The sequence below is a fragment of the Diospyros lotus genome, chromosome 3, assembly GCF_014633365.1.
Source record: "Diospyros lotus cultivar Yz01 chromosome 3, ASM1463336v1, whole genome shotgun sequence".
In the NCBI taxonomy this organism is placed as follows: domain Eukaryota; kingdom Viridiplantae; phylum Streptophyta; class Magnoliopsida; order Ericales; family Ebenaceae; genus Diospyros; species Diospyros lotus.
This window is the reverse complement of record NC_068340.1, coordinates 30,239,126-30,256,088: the sequence shown is the minus strand read 5'-3', so window position 1 is coordinate 30,256,088 and position 16,963 is coordinate 30,239,126. Positions and strand designations below refer to the sequence as shown.

At 37.9% G+C, this 16,963-nt stretch overlaps 1 protein-coding gene across 3 annotated transcripts; it reads right to left on the bottom strand.

The window, feature by feature from the left end:
• Nucleotides 1–16: 16 nt before the first annotated feature.
• Nucleotides 17–14,966, bottom strand: LOC127797524 (transcription factor PCL1-like). Of its 3 annotated transcripts, XR_008022239.1 has the most exons (4): nucleotides 13,998–14,966; nucleotides 2,547–6,476; nucleotides 1,975–2,448; nucleotides 17–1,312 (listed from the first exon to the last, which is right to left on the bottom strand). XR_008022239.1 is itself a non-coding variant. In XM_052330506.1 (2 exons), the coding sequence occupies exon 1, from the start codon at nucleotides 14,807–14,809 to the stop codon at nucleotides 14,024–14,026; it is 786 nt and encodes a 261-aa protein (XP_052186466.1). In that variant the 5' UTR covers nucleotides 14,810–14,966; the 3' UTR covers nucleotides 29–1,312; nucleotides 13,998–14,023. The 3 variants fall into 3 exon arrangements, 1 of the variants encoding a protein (XP_052186466.1); XR_008022240.1 differs by lacking the exons at nucleotides 1,975–2,448; nucleotides 2,547–6,476 and having other exon boundaries at nucleotides 35–707; nucleotides 1,251–1,312; XM_052330506.1 differs by lacking the exons at nucleotides 1,975–2,448; nucleotides 2,547–6,476 and having other exon boundaries at nucleotides 29–1,312.
• Nucleotides 14,967–16,963: the final 1,997 nt, after the last annotated feature.

Here is a 16,963-nt window from a genome sequence, read left to right as displayed (position 1 = left end):
CTAAAGTAAATACTGCGTACAATTTCATACATGCAGCAAAAACTAACCGAATCCAAGATCATGTACATCTTGCTCACCCCAGTTGAGTTAATTCCTATCAACCAAGATATATCAGGGGTTCTACCTTATGAACATCTTCTTCAAGGGGAAAGGGAAACACAAAAAACAGCCATAGGAACATCGATGAACAGTTCAAATCTCTAATTAATTCTTGTGTACGTGCGGGCAGGCATCATAAGGCTAATACAAGAAACAAGTATTGCCAGCAAATTTATATCCCATTTATGAAGCACCTCAGATATCTCACAGCGCCCAGGCTCAATTAGTTCCCAAAATAATCCATACAAACAGTAATGTTAGCCCTCATAACACCGAACTGGGTAGTTTTCTTTGATTGCTAGTGGAATATCCTCGCACCAAGTACAATCATTATTTATTAGGAAAAAAAAAAAATAAAAAGCTGTAATCATCTTCATCAATCTTGCAAAACATCTAATCCCAACCCTAAAAGTTGTAAGCTTATACATGCGTGGGTACACTGACGCATATAAACATGTACATATATATATATATATGCATGCAGAGAGGGAGAACCTAACTTACCCAAACCCCTCAAGACTAACAATGATTACTCAATAAATTCACTTTTGGAACTGAGGAACCGATCTTTTAACAGTGGAAGCTCAAGACTGACTCCAGCTTTATTGCTGAGACCAAAATAGTAAAAATTAAAATTAAAAAGAATTCACTGCATATGCTAATACTCAAAAGACTAGCATGCATAATGGTTGTAAGCAGGTCAAGCATGTAACTTTGATGAATAGAAATGATATGCCAGGAACCATGTTTTACGATTCTGTTGCAATTGGAAAGAATACATGGTAAAGAGCTTCATATGGGGAGCAAGCATTGAAGAGGTAGTTGAAGTAATTGTAGCATACGACAATCACATGCGTGCACACACACATGAAGAAAAACTGCTTAGCCATTAGTGTTGTTGAAAATGGAAAAACTACTCGTATATAGAAAGAAAACCTAGGATCAATAACAACATCCAACACTCACATGCCAAATAATTGCTGATTACTTTTGCTTTCTTCCTATATCACCATTTAGCGATCACAAACGGGGCAAGAACATATTTAATGGCTTGCCATCCTCTAAAAGGCTGAACCAGACAGAATACAGGAGTCTCCTACTTCAATTGAACAAGAAAATATGCAGAGAGAGAGAGAGAGCTTGTGTGGAACCTCAATGATACTGGAATAGACTTCAAATTGGCTCCATTTATTGCCAGTGACACCAATCATACCTGACCAGGATTAACATTTGAGCATCAGTACATGTTGCGTTCCATGACTAACCTAGAAGCAAGTTACTAAAAACAATTTGAAATTAATTCCTATGCAAACACCAGGTGCAAATTGAATTAAAAACAAGCAAGACTAACCTCAATAAACTTATAGTTCCACTTGATCTCTTAAAATGTAAATACAACTATGACAATAATAACACAAATAACTTTTCCCCCATCCATTTGTTTCACCTGAAGAAACACCAATCTCCTTATTTGATAAATATTGTTTGAGGATCCCTTTGGATTCACCCCTAGGAAATTGTTGTAATCATTGCATTTGGAAACAAGAACCGTGTAGAATTAAATCAATGATCCTAAGCCAAACATCTCTTGATCCCCATTGAGCTATTTGCATGGCTGTTCTGTTCACTCCTAGTTTTCCTACATCTCAAGAGCTGCAAGCATGCAAATGAGAGGATACACAAATACAACTGGTCCACCTAGAATTATAGAACTGTTGCAGCATGTAATTCACCAACAAATGGCAGCTACTTTTGCAAAGCTACTTTTGCAAAGTGAATTCGGGTTGATGTTATAATTTTTTTAAATAAGTTTATTCTATAAATATCAACCAGATAAAATAACAAAGAACGAGAAGAAAGAAGGTTGACAACTACTTGATCTTAAAATAAACGTTATAGGAGTGCCTCATTTTCTGCTTTGCCAAACCTTCATGCCCCTGTCGTGAAAACATAAACATGAAGCATTTTTAAAAGGAAATTGAAGCATCATTAAAGCAGAAATAATAAACCCATATGAAGAACCAATTAACAATGGTCTAGCAAAAGGAGCATATTCAGTATCCACTATATATGCACCTGAATAGTATTGCTCAGCGTGATCCAAACGGCAAAGTTGCCGAGGAACTAGACAACGGTTCTCTCAAATCACTTCAAGTAGTCAAGTTAAAGTCAAGAATAAATTTGTTTTCACACTTAAGGAGGATTAAATAGAACGGAGCTACCAATACAGGTTTCCAAAGAAAATTATTAAGCTCTAGCATCTAGCCCAGTAAATTAAATATCCAGTGAAGTACCAGTTGTGACTCACCACAATTGCCACAGCATCAAGTCCAGTACCAGCCCCCATTGCTAATTTGCATAGTCAAGATAAGGTAAATTAACAAAATTGATGGCGATTGGCGTCAGTTACTAATTTACTATTATTGAAGCAAGAGAGTAAAAAATACCTCGTTTATTCAAATGAGAATAAGCTGCTTGCAGAGTTTAAATACATTCTGCATCTACTCTGCTCTAACTCTTCTAACTGCCAATCGTTAGTTACTTGCAGCCACATAACCATCTAACCTCATACCCAGCTAACTGTACAATAAAAAGCACAACATAATACGAAACAACAATAATCAAATATATCAATAACACCTGTTACTCCCCCTCAAGATGGGCCTGTATATCAAAAATGGCCATCTTGGCTAATAATGGAAACAACCGAGTAGCTGGGAGAGCCTTAGTGAATACATCAGCTAGTAGATGCTGGCTGCAAATAGGGAGAAGTTTAAGAAGACCATCAGTAAGCTTGTCCCGAACAAAATGACAATCAAGCTCGATATGCTCTGTATGCTCATGAAAAACCGGATTAGTAGCTATGTGTACAGCTACCTGATTATCACAAAAGTGTAGAGCAGAAGTAGGAGATGAGACCTGAAAATCCTAGAGAAGCTGAGTGATCCACATAATCTCACTGGCAGTAGAAGCAAGGGCCCGATACTCTGCTTCAGCAGAGGATCTAGATACAGTGTTCTGCTTCTTTGCTCTCCAGGACACCAAGGAGACACCCAAAAAGATACAAAAGCCTGTAACAGATTTCCTTGAATCTAGATAGGAGCCCCAATCAGCATCAGAAAAGACACGAAGTTGAATAGAAGAGGATGCTGAAAAGAATAACCCTTGACCTAGAGATACCTTCAAATATTGAAGAAGATGATGAGCTGCATCTAAGTGGGGCTGTCTAGGCTGAGAAACGAACTGGCTGAGCTTGTGCACAGAAAATGTGATATCTGGCCTAGAGATGGTCGGGTACAGGAGACGGCCAATGAGTCTTCTATACACAGTAGGATCCTCAAGTAACTCCCCTCAAACGAACATAGTTTGGAGTTAGAAATCATAGGTAAATTGACAGGTTTACAGGCCAAAAATCCTGTATCCTCAAGAAGCTGTAAAGTGTAGTGCCTTTGGGAGAAAAATATACCTGTTTCAGATTGAGCTATTTCCAAGCCAAGAAAGTACCTTAACCGGCCAAGATCTTTAAGCTTAAACTGGCTGTGAAGGAACAACTTGAGAGATTCTATGACATGAATGTTAGGGACAGTGATAATGATCTCATCAACGTAAACAAGAAGAGCCACAAATGAAGAACCAGTACCCTTGGTGAACAAAGAATAATCCGACCGAGATTGATGAAAACCATTTTGAACAAGAACATTAGAGAATTTAGAGAACCATTGCCAGGGGGCTTGTTTCAAGCCATAAATGGATTTGTGGAGCTTACATACTAACCTCTCCCCCTTAGAAGTAGCTTGATTTTTAAGTTGATAATCAAGTGGAAGATCCATATACACTTCCTCAAAAAGATCACCATTAAGGAAAGCATTATTAACATCAAGTTGGACCAGTGACCACTTGTTAATAGCAACAAGGACAAGGAGTACTTTAACAGTAACCAGCTTGGCAACTGGGGAAAAAGTATCAAGAAAATCTAAGCCCTCTTGTTGAGTATAACCTTAGGCCACTAAACGGGCTTTGTGCCTTTCTATGGTGCCATCAGACTTGTACTTGATTTTATACACCAATTTACAACCAATAGAATGCTTATCTTGTGCAAGAGGGGCAATGGACCAAGTGTTATTTTGCTGCATAGCCTCTAAATCAGCAGCCATGGCATCACTCCAATGAGAATATTTGACAGCCTGATGGTAGTATTGTGGTTCAAAAGAGGAAGATACTGTAAGGAGGAAGGATTTATGAGAAGGAGAAAGACGATTGTAAGAAAGGTATTGCTGTAAGGGATATAAGGACTGAGGTAAGGGAGTAGGTCTGTTAGCCAAGAGAATACAATGAAAGTCTCTAAGATAAGGAGGCTTTGAAGTTCTAGCAGACCTGCGGACAGGAAGAAAAGAGGAAATAGGAGGCTGAGAATCAGTAGGAAGATTATGATCCTCATCTAAATCTGGAGAAACAAGAGCAGCAGGGGAAGGTGTGATGGAACAAGACAAGCCAGAGACAGGCTTAGGCAAAACAAGATCAGGACAAGGGTCTAGCACTTCATTATCAGAAGTGACAGAATGAAAAGGAAAGATGTGTTTATGGAATACAACATCACGAGACAAAAATGACTTTAGTGGCTATGTCATACAGTTTGTAGCCCTTAATACCTGGAGGGTAGCCAAGAAATACACAAGCTATAGCTCTAGGGTGAAATTTGGTCCTATGGGAAGGCAAAGTGGAAGCAAAGCACAGGCTACCAAATACTCCAAGAGAACCATAATTCACAAGGATCTGATAAAGAGATTTATTTTGTAGAATAGAGGCTGGTGTTCCATTTATCAAAAATGTGGTAGTAAGAACACAATCTCCCCAGAATTTTATAGGCACCCTAGACTGAAAATACAAGGCCCTAGCCACATTAAGTGCTGATGCTTACGTTCAACAACTGAATTATGTCCAGGCCTCTCAACACATGAAAATTGATGAACAACACCTTTCGAAGAAAAGAAATGATTAAACAGCAACTCAGGGGCATTGTCAGACCGAAACCCTTTAATGACTATGGAATTGAGTCTCAACAAGGGAGAAACACTTAGGGATGATAGATCTAGCATCAGACTTATGTTCCCAAGTAAACCTTGTACAATCATCCACCAAAGTCAAGAAATATCGATGCCTAGCATAAGTGGGAATATGATACGGACCCCAAGTGTCACAATGTATAAGATCAAATGCACATTTAGACAAATGATTATTAGAAAGAAAAGACAAACATCTTTGTTTAGCTAAAGGACAAATTGACCATGGAATATCAGTCTTCTTATAGTCGGGAGTAAGATTCAACAAATCCTTCAAATGTATCAACTTTTTAAAAGAAGGATGGCCTAACCTGCTGTGCTAAGTAAGGCTACTTATCACATTAGCTACAGAAACACAAGCCTTATCTACATTTAGGCTGCCAAGCTCCAGTAAAAATCCATCCAAAACATAAAGCCCTTCAAGCAAATTACCCCTGCCAATCATCCTCATGTGGTGGATATCCTGAATAATGCAGGTATCATGAAAGAAACTGAGAGACAAATTGTTTTTCCCAGTCAAGGCACTCACAAATATCAAGTTGAATTTGAAATGAGGTATGTAAAGGACATTCTCTAGTACAAGATGAGAGTTAATCCTCACAGTTCCAATGAAATTAACAGTGATCTGACTATGGTCAGGCAATGTAACAAAAGAATTTTGAACTGTCCTCATATATTGAAAAGAAGACTGATTGCAACATATATGATTGGTGGCCCCCGAGTCTATTATCCAATACTTAGGGTAACTAAGCCCTGGATTAATTGAAATAGAGAAGCAAAGCAAGTACCTGACATCTGATCAAGGGAAGCATCATCTGAGCTGGACTTAGCATCAGAAAGATGTGAGCTGAGTATCCCCATCAATTGTTGACACTGAACAGGGGTGAGTATTATGAGACAAGAAGATGTAAATGCCTCATCGATCTTTCCATTCATTTTAGATCTTGGCTTAAATAGTAAACCAAACTCTATAGGTCTAATTACAAAAATGCCACTGATAATAAAGCAACTAACTAACAATACATCAATGAAAGAAAATGAAATACAGCTCAAAGGAAATGAGAAAAATACAATCACATATAATACTCCCCCTCAAGATGGACGGTGAACATCAAGCACAGCCATCTTGGCTAATAAAGACTGCAATTGAGAAGCTGGTAACGGCTTGGTAAAGAGATCTGCAAGCTGATGAGCTGATTGAATAGGTAAAAGCTTGAACAGACCCTCCTGCAATTTATCCCGAACAAAATGGCAATCCAATTCGATATGCTTGGTGCGTTCATGGAAAACTGGATTAGAAGCTATATGAATCGCAGCCTGATTGTCACAAAACAAGAGAGTAGAAGTTACGGTAGAAATCTGGAAATCAGATAAAGTTGGTGTAACCAAACAATTTCACTAACAGTAGAAGCAAGGGCTCGATACTCAGCTTCAGCTGAGGGGTGAGAGACGGTGGGTTGCTTCTTAGCCCTCCAAGAGATTAATGAATCACCAAGAAATATACAAAACCTTGTGACAAACCTTCTAGTATCCAGGCAAGACCCCCAATTTGCATAAGAAAATGCCGGAAACTGTAGTGAAGAAGAGGCAGAAAAGAACAAGCCCTGACCGGTAGAGGCCTTAAGATATCTGAGCAAATGATAGGCTGCATCAAGGTGAGGCTTCCTGGGCTTAGAGACATATTGACTAAGTTTATAGATAACGAAGGTGATATCTGACCGAAAAATTGTTAAGTAAAGAAGCCTCCTATAAGCAGACACATCATAAAGTAAATCACCCTCATCTGAACTCAACTTTACATTGAGAACCATTGGGACATCAGCCGGTTTACTAGATAAGAAACTTGTGTCTTCAAGAAGCTAGAGGGTATAGTGCCTCTATGAGAAGAAAATACCCTTAGAAGACTGTGCAATCTCAAGACCAAGAAAGTATTTCAAATGGCCAAGATCCTTAAGTTTGAATTGGCCATGAAGAAAGGACTTAAGAGAGGCTATGACTACAACATCTGAACCCGTAATGATTATATCATCAACACAGACAAGTAAGGCCACAAAGGAAGAACCAACACCTTTTGTAAACAAAGAGTAATCAGACTTGGATTGATGGAAACCATACTCAATTAGGGCAGATGAAAATTTAGAAAATCATTGTCTAGAAGCCTGTTTGAGCCCATAGATGGACTTGTGAAGCATCTATCTGAAGAGTATAACCAAGAGGGAGATCCATATATACTTCCTCAAGAAGATCCCCATTGAGGAAGGCATTATTAACATCTAGTTGAATAAGGGGCCATTTATGAGTAGAAGCTAAAGCCAACAAAACCTTAACGATAACCAACTTCAATAGCAGAAAATGTATCAAAAAAATCCAACCCTTCTTGTTGTGTGTACCCCTTTGCCACTAGATGAGCCTTATAGCTCTCGATAGAACCATCTGATTTATACTTAATTTTATACACCCATTTACACCTGATAGCATGCTTATCATGAGGCGAGGAAGTGATTGTCCAAGTATGATTCATATGCATAGCTTCCAACTCTACTGTCATAGTATCCCTCCAGTACGCATAGTGCACTGCTTGATGATAGAATTAAGACTCAGAATTAGAAGAAATGTTAAAGAAGGAGATGTTTATGAGGAGGAGACAAATTGGAGTAAGAAATAAAACGGTCTAGAGGATACAAAGATTTGGTAGATGGCAGAGGATTTTGAGATAACAGATTGCAATGAAAATCTTTGAGATAAGAAGGAACCCTCAAGACCCTAGATGACCTACGAGGAGGAATGGGAGAACAAGGAGAAGCTGAGATGGGATCGTTAGCATCAGGGGTGTGAACCTCAATTGGGAAAGAATCATCAGAGGTGATAGCATGATCAATAACAGGTTGAAGCTGAGCATGAGGAATGACTAAATTAGGAAAAGGATATACCATATTGTGAGAAGGAACAATGGTATGAAAAGGAAAGACATTCTCATGAAATACATCATCATGAGAAACAAAGAAATGTTTAGCAGCAATATTATACAGCCTATAGCCTTTCATGCCAGGAGAATATCCAACAAAAACACAAGCAATAGCTCTAGGAGAAAATTTGGTTCTATGAGATAACAAAGTAGATGCATAGCATAGACAACCAAACACTCTAAAAGAACTATAATCCATAGGTGTTTGAAAGAGAAGCTGATAAAGAGACTGCTGGCTCAATACTAGTGCAGGGGTACGATTGATTAAGAAAATAGCAGTTAGGATGCATTGACCCCAAAATTGAATAGGAACCCTAGATTGAAACAACAGTGCCCTAACTACACTAAGGAGATGCTGATGCTTACGTTCCACTACAAAGATCTGTTCAGGCCTCTCAACACAAGAAAACTGATGTAAGACTCCCTTAGAGGCAAAATAATCTTAAAATTTCAACTCAGGTGCATTGTCAGATCTAAACTTCTTCACCCAAGTGAATCGTGTGCAATCATCAACCAAAGTTAAGAAATATCTATGACCAGCATGTGTAGGAACATGATATGGACCCCAAGTGTCACAATGAATAAGATCAAAAGCATGCTGAGATAAGTGATTATGAGAAATAAAAGCCAGCCTCCTTTGTTTAGCTAAAGGGCATATTGAACAATGAGAATCAACACCATTATTTCTATATTGTAACAAGTGTTTCAATTTGCCCAATTTGTCAAAAGAAAGATGTCCAAATCTATTGTGCCAAGTATTTCTACTTACAACATGTGCCACGGTGGCATCATTAGAAATACTTGTCAAAGATTCAGCATCAAGCACATAAAGGCCTTCATGAAGCCTACCCCTACCAATCATCTTCAAAAGTTGTACATCCTGAACAATACATGAATGAGAAGAAAAACTTAGGCTCATAGCATTCCTTCCTACTAGAGCACTCACTAAAAGTAAATTGAACTTGAATTGTGGCACAAATAACACATTTTCTAGCACCAAATGCTGACTAATCCTCACATCCCCTATAGATTGCACAGCTATCCGAGAGTGGTCAGGCAATGTGACATATGTGTCATTAATAGGCCGTAAGCAATGAAAAGCAGTCTTGCTAAAGCACACATGACTAGTAGCTCCTGAGTTTATTATTCAATACCTAGGATTATTTAGCATTGGACTTACTGATATAGAAAAACAACTACCTAATGCTTGCTCTTGTGGAGCATCAGGTTCTATCTTCAGCTTTGATGCACCAAAGGAACTCAACATACTCAGCAAGTGTTGATACTGAGTAGGATTCAATGTTTGCACAAAGTCTCCAACCTGACTGCTAGAACAATTTTCAACATCTTGGCCCACCACAACAACATTTACTTGATTAGGAGCATTACTAGTATTGTTGTGACTAGGTAACCTCTATTTCACCTTATATCCCGAAGGATAGCCACGCAATTTACAATACTTTTCTATGGTATGACCATGATATCCATAATGTGTGCATATCGATCTCTCCTTTTTCTGAAATTTATTATGACTAGATTTGTTCAACTCATGCTTGACATTAAATGAAACAAAATCAGTCACACGTCCCACCACACTTCTCTAGTCCTCCTCTTGTGATATTAAAGCAAACACTTTGTTAATTGGGGGAAGATGATCCATTAATAACAGTTGACCTCTTACTTGAGAAAATGACTCATTCAAGCTCATCAAAAAAGACATAGCATACTCCATCTGATAATGATTTTCCAAAGCCCTAACATCACCACAAGAACAATTTCCACAACTACAAGCAGGCCTAAAGTTACCAAGTTCATCCCATATTGTCTTGAGTTTTGTAAAATAAGCACTTACAAACATGGAACCCTAAGATAAGTTCACTAATTCACGCCTCAATTGAAAAATTCTTGGCCCATTGCTTTGTTGATATCACTCCTTGAGCATAGTTTAAAATATCCATGATTTCCGCGATATTTTCATAAATCAAGGGTACCGATATAGATAGGGGTGCAATCTCCTGTCCGTCAAAATATCCTGAAAATATCTAGAAATATCCGTGATATTTTCCTAAAATATCCTTTTTGTGTACTTGTAGTATAAATTTTACAAAATATTGAGGAAATATCCGTAAAATGTCCGTGGAATATCCGGGAAATATTGGTTAAATTTCCATAAATGAAAAGTGAAATTTAAGCTTTTCAAATAAGAATTTGTTAAGCTTTTATCAAATAAATAAAATGCGTTTTCAACCTACGTGAAAAATCTCATTCTCATTAAAAATCTCATTATTCATATTCCATTTTAATAGTCAAGCATTTCATTATTCATATTCCATTTTAATAGTCAAGCATCTCATGATTAAATATGAAGCTTAAAATAAGAGACATGGAGGCTGTAGAGGATAAGGTTGCAGAAACAGAGTATTTGGATCTTTTGGACATTTTAGTGGAACCAGGAGAAGAGGATGAGAATCAACTCTCTCAATGGGTTCGTCCACTACACCTTGATGATGATGAAAGTAACCCCAATCCCTAAATTGCGGCAAGTGCTCGTGACTATGGAATCAATGTTGACCTGGTGTTATTAGAAGAGGCTATGAGTAGTAATGGAGGTGACCCATGGGACATGGGAATGCGAGGAGAGGTGCGTAGGTCTAGAACTAGCTTTCATCTACATGATCATATTGATGGAATTGGTAATGAAGACATTGGTAACATCGCAATGCTAGGAGAGGTGCGCAGGTCCACAACTAGCTTCAATCAAGATGATCATATTGATGGAATTGGTAATGAAGACATTGGTAACATTGCAATGCGAGGAGAGGTGCGCAGGTCCACAACTAGCTTCAATCAAGATGATCATATTGATGGAATTCATAATGAAGACAATGGTGCTGATGATGGTGATAATAGTGATGGCGATGATGACAACGACGACGATGATGACGACAATAGAGGAAATAATTATGCTTTTATTCAAAGAAATGATACTGATATAGGTTTGCCATTGAGCCCATTTACTTGTGAAGAACAATACACTCATTGCACACAAGATGAAGACCATGGGTGTAGAGACGGGGGTCCAGGCATAGGGGCTATCAGTAAGGATTATACAAGGAGAATTCATCAAATGTAGTTAGGGATGTCATCATCCAATGAAGATAACATTTCAACCACTTTTGAATCCATGAGTTTAGGGAGTAGTGATGATGGCCACACCATATATGAACCACCATATATGAACCACCTTCATTTTGGTATTAAAATTTGCATGACTTGTGTAATGCAAATTAATTGAAAAGTTTTAATGGAAGCTTTTTAATTTTTTATATAGCTCGTCTATATATTATATCCATATTTATACCTTTTAGTTATTACTTGTTAGATATAATATGGTTTTTGGTTGTAGAAATGATTATTTTAACATTACTACAAGTTTCATTACAAAATATTATGTTTTTAACTAAATTTCCGTACTTTCCGTAAATTTTATGTCAATATTCGTCAATATCGATATTTCCGTCAATATTTCCGTCAAATCATAGTTTCGATATTTCTGTCAATATCGTTATTTTCAACATTGTCCTTGAGATCAATCCAAATGTCTCTAGCAGATTCAAAATAAATTACACTAGCTGAGATCTCCTTCGAAACAAAGTTAAAGGATCCACGATATAACCATATTATTATTTATAACCCAAACATTGAGTAAAGAAGCATCACTTGGTGTAAGACGTGGAATTGTACCGTCTATAAACCCTAACTTGTTCTTCATCAATGAATAAAAAAAAAAAAAAAAACTTGTTCTTCATCGATAGGGCAATTACCATCGCACAACTCCAGGAGGCATAGTTATCCCCTGTCAAAGGTTGAGAAACCAAAAGAAGGACTAGACTGTCCGAGTGATGTAAGAAAAACGGACTCGACCCATAGTCAATGGAAAAATTAAGCCTCGACAAGGAAGAAGATAAATCTGGATTTTCCATCGCCATAGAACGAACGAACAATCCATGCAAAAGATATGAAAGTAACAGAAATAGAAAGACTCAGAACAGAGATCGCCAGAGACGAAAATTGATCTCCGAACAAAAGAGATTCATAAGCAATCAAAAAGAAATTGCAAATCTCCAAACAAAAGAGATTTGTACCAGTCGTCGGAGAAGAAGAACATGCCGCTAGAATCAATGAAAATGATAAACGAATCAAGCAGAAGGGAACCTAGGACACGATGTCGAAGATCGACGAACAAGAAGACGACGTTGAAGATCGAAGAACCCTAGGGCTTTAGAAATTGATCTGATACCATATTACGAGACAAGAAAATGTAAATGCCTCATCAATCTTTCCATTCATTTTAGATCTTGGCTTAAATAGTAAACCAAACTCTATAGGTCTAATTACAAAAATGCAACTGACAATAAAGCAACTAAATAACAATACAGCAATGAAAGAAAATGAAATACAACTCAAAGGAAATGAGAAAAGTACAATCACATATAATAGTAAGAGTCTGCATAAAACTCCCAAAATTCTCATGATTCTTAGACTGATTAGGAGCACAATCAGAAACTTGACTAACAATAACAGAATTAGTCTAACCAAGTTGGTTAGTCCTTTGTTTAGGTCTGTATCCCGGAGGATATCCATGCAATTTGTAACATTTCTCAATGGTATGTCCATTGTACCCACAGTGTGTACAAAAAGGATGATCCTTCTTCAGATTTCTACCATGTCCAGGTCTATTTCCATCATGTTTTACCAAGAACACTACAGATTCATTCCCACCAGCAGATGTAATTATATTTCGTTGATTCTCTTCTTGAGAGATAAGAGCAAATACCTTGTTGATAGGGGGAATAGGGTCCATGAGTAACAACTGACCTCTAGCTTGCGTGAAAGAGTCGTTTAGTCCCATCAGAAAGGACATAACGTACTCAGTTTGATAGTGATCTGCAAGAGCTTTAGTACCTCCACAAGAACACTTTTCACACAAGCACACAGGCCTATAATTGCTAAGTTCCTCCCAAATTATCTTAAGCTTGGTGAAATAGGAACTTACAGAGAGTTGACCTTGGGTTAGGTTCATCAGATCGCGTCGCAGTTGGAAGATCCGAGGCCCATTCGTCTGCTGGTATCGCTCCTTGAGGTCAGTCCAAATCTTGTGTACAGACTCTTGAGTAAATCACACTGGCCAAAATCTCCTTGGACATGGAATTGAGCACCCAGGAAATGACGATGTGATTATTGCAGATCCACACATTGAACATTGGATCTCCAATTGTCGGTCTTCCAATCGATCCATCAATAAACCCTAGTTTATTTTTCACGGACAGCGCAATTAACATTGTGCGACTCCACGAGGCATAGTTATCCCTGGTTAATGGCTGAAAGACAAGAACCCAGGACTATCGGAATGGTGAAGGAAGAACGGGCTCAATCCATCGTTGATGGCGGAAGTGCTCATCCACCAGGAGGACGAATCTGGAACTATTGTCACCATAGAACAATTATGGGCGAACAGCAAGATTAGGAAGAAAGGATGATAATGAAATTGCAGACTCCGAACAATGAAGAATGCAGAATCCGTTAGTCGCCGGAGAATGACCGGAAACGACAGCCGGATCATAAAGACGGAAGCGTATTATCGCTCTGATACCATATTAAGCAAGAGAGTAAAAAATACCTCGTTTATTCAAATGAGAATAAGCTGTTTGCAACGTTTAAATACATTCTACATCTACTCTGCTCTAACTCTTCTAACTGATAATCGTTAGTTACTAACAGCCACATAACCATCTAACCTCATACCCAACTAACTGTACAATACAAAGCACAACATAATACAAAACAACAATAAGCAAATATATCAATAACACCTGTTAACTATCGTGCAGTGGTACTGCTAGTCCCTCTGCTGCCCCATACTGTACGGCTGAGAGTCGAACACGTGATAAGGACCATGACCACGTGGCACGCCCATCACCGCCGGCGGGTAAGGCATTAGAACTCTATAAGAAGAATCATGCAGGGGCGTCGATGCGAAAATGTGATCCGACGGCGATGAAGAGTCGTTCGACAAGCCCTGTCTCTTCATATACAGTCGGTACTTCTGCAGATGACCCGCCACGTTCTGGCGAGTCAAGCCCTCGACGTTCATCAAGTGCATGATCTTCTTAGGCACCGCGTTATTTGTGCCTAAATGTGCAACAACGTCCACAAACCGCTTGTGAAGCTTCGGCGTCCACACCAACCGCGGCCGCTTCAACGCCTTCGCCGACGTCGACAGCTCTTTGGTGCCGTTCTCGGTCTCTTCGCCACCGCCGTCAAACCTCCGGAGCGGCTTCCGCAAATCCGATCCGTCGGTCGTCAGAGCAACCGCCTCCTCTTCTGGCGCCAATTCGTCTCTAATCTTCTCGTCGTCGAATGACCCGAAGTTAAAACCATTCGAGGAAAGCACCTGTGAATGAGCTCGGATACTGGAGAGCGTGTCCTGTGAAGCCGGATTCACGTCCATGGCGCTCCGGCGAGGCTTGGGCGAGATGCAGAACGCCAAGGCCAGCTCCGGGGAGATCAAGGACTGAGAGAGCGGCATCAGATCGTCGGCGGTCGGCAGCCCAATCTCCCAAACTGACACTCGACCATCGTCTCCGTCATAGAAAATATTCAAATTCGGTACTTGTTCGTCCATGGTCGTCACAACCAATATTATCTACGACTTCACAGTTCCGGAGGCTGGAGCTTGTGTCGTGGAAGCGGCCATAGGGTTAGCGAACTGCCAACTGCAAGATATTTCGCAGGAAAGGAAAGGAAAGGGAAAGAGAATATCTTTGTTGTTGCCACCGAGAAGTATGGAATAGGGAAATTTTATTGTAGTCGTACTTTTTTGCTCTCCATAATTAAAGTATGTAAAATTTTAATTTTTATTATTTATCATCAAGAGTTATTATTTTTTGTAATTACCTATATTTCAAACATATCTTTCAAACATCAATCCCTCAAAAAATACTCCCATACATAACAAACTCTCTTTACACCACTCCTCACATCAAATCCTCTTCAAATCACTACACTCTCGCCATCGCTAAACTCGCTTACCTCGCCCACCCTCTTTGCTGGAGTCTCTCATTTTTTCGTCGGAATCACATAAGCCAAACAAAAAAGATTTAGAAAAATTCTATTTGTAACCAAGTATTTTGCTCATCATCGCACTCGAACTCGAAAGTTTAGAGACTTTAAAAGCACCCAAATCCATGACTTCAGGAAAATATAATTTTCTCGAATCCATAGATTTAGAAAAGAATAATTTTTCTCGATATATATATGTATGTAATATGAAGTCAGTTTCATAAAATATTACTGCATTTAATTGGATTTGACCATTTGCAATCTCCATGACAACTCTTTCATTTGAAATAATTTATATACAAAATTACGTCTATATTACACATATATATATAGTTAGAATATGTAATATATATAATAATTAATAGTATATTATAACTATACTTATAATATATTATTATGATGGGTTGAGGAAAGTGCAATTACCTCGAATTCATGGTTTCAGAAAAAAATGATTTTTTTCAAACTCTTGAATTTGGGAGAATTGATTTTTTTCAAATTCATGAATTCAAGTGCTATCAAAGTTCTCTAACCCCGAGGTTCCTCGAACACCCAGAACATTGGGGTTCAGGGCATTCCCCAACTCCCGAAACCCAGGGTTCGAGGCTTCAAGCACCTTGAAGGGGTATTTTTTACTTTTTAATTAATCTTATTTTTTTAATTCATCCATCATATATGTAAATTATGTAATTGAACTAGTGGTCGATGTTGTAAAGTGTGTTATTTCTTGTCGAAAGATGAATACTCATTATCTTTTTCATCAAACTTTGGCGTAAACATTTGTTGACAATAATTGGTAATTGGCTATCGTGAGAAGAATTAGATTGAGCAATGTTCGGTGTTGAATAATAATTGCTACGTAATGTTCAGTGTTAAATAATAATGGTTACGCAATGTTCAGTTATAGGTGAGAAAGTGGGTGTACGTGTTTGAGAAGTAATGGTGAGTGATTAAGCGTCAAAGATTTAAATAAAAGGTAAATAAAAGGTAAATATAAATTTTTATCTCAAAATAATTTAAGAATATTAAAAATAAACTATAAAGAGCAAAACGTATGATTATAAATAAATTTTCCCTGTGAAATAATTTCCTTCTTTCTGGGTTCTTGAGCCATGCCCATGGCCCATGGGACCGACCAGCAAACCATTGTTTTCTAATTTCTATAATAAGCAAAACTATCATTACCATTATTCTTCTCCTTTGGGTTGGCACAAGCCAATAAGCCATCAACTTAAGGCAGGATTACTAGGTATCACCATTTCCCAACATTTTATAATGCCAACTCATTAACCACTCATCCAGTCACAAATATATATGTTTTTTCTTTTCTTTTTTTTGAGAATAAAAAACAGTTATATCTTTACAAAGCAATGAAGTTTACTATTGAATTTGAAAATAATTAATATTACCTAATTATTTAAGAAGGAAAAAAATGGAATACCCTAATAAATCACAAATTACATGGATTATGAAGAAACACGTGTAAACTCGTTTTATGTTACAAAAAAAAAAAAAAAAAAATGATCACCATGCTACCCCTTTAAATTACCTCCTCACCTTTGTCTCTTGGTAGATTAAGATGATAAATACCTTAAAATATTGATTTGATAAAACAATAAAATTATGCCATTGCAATACCCAGATTATGAACTCAAAAGTTTAGAAATAAAATGTACACGCAGAGTAGTTGAAGTTTGCAAGACAAAAACAATAATAATAA

Coding starts and splice junctions, on each gene's coding strand:
- LOC127797524 (XM_052330506.1), bottom strand. CDS start 14,809: ATGGACGAACAAGTACCGAATTTGAATATTTTCTATGACGGAGACGAT.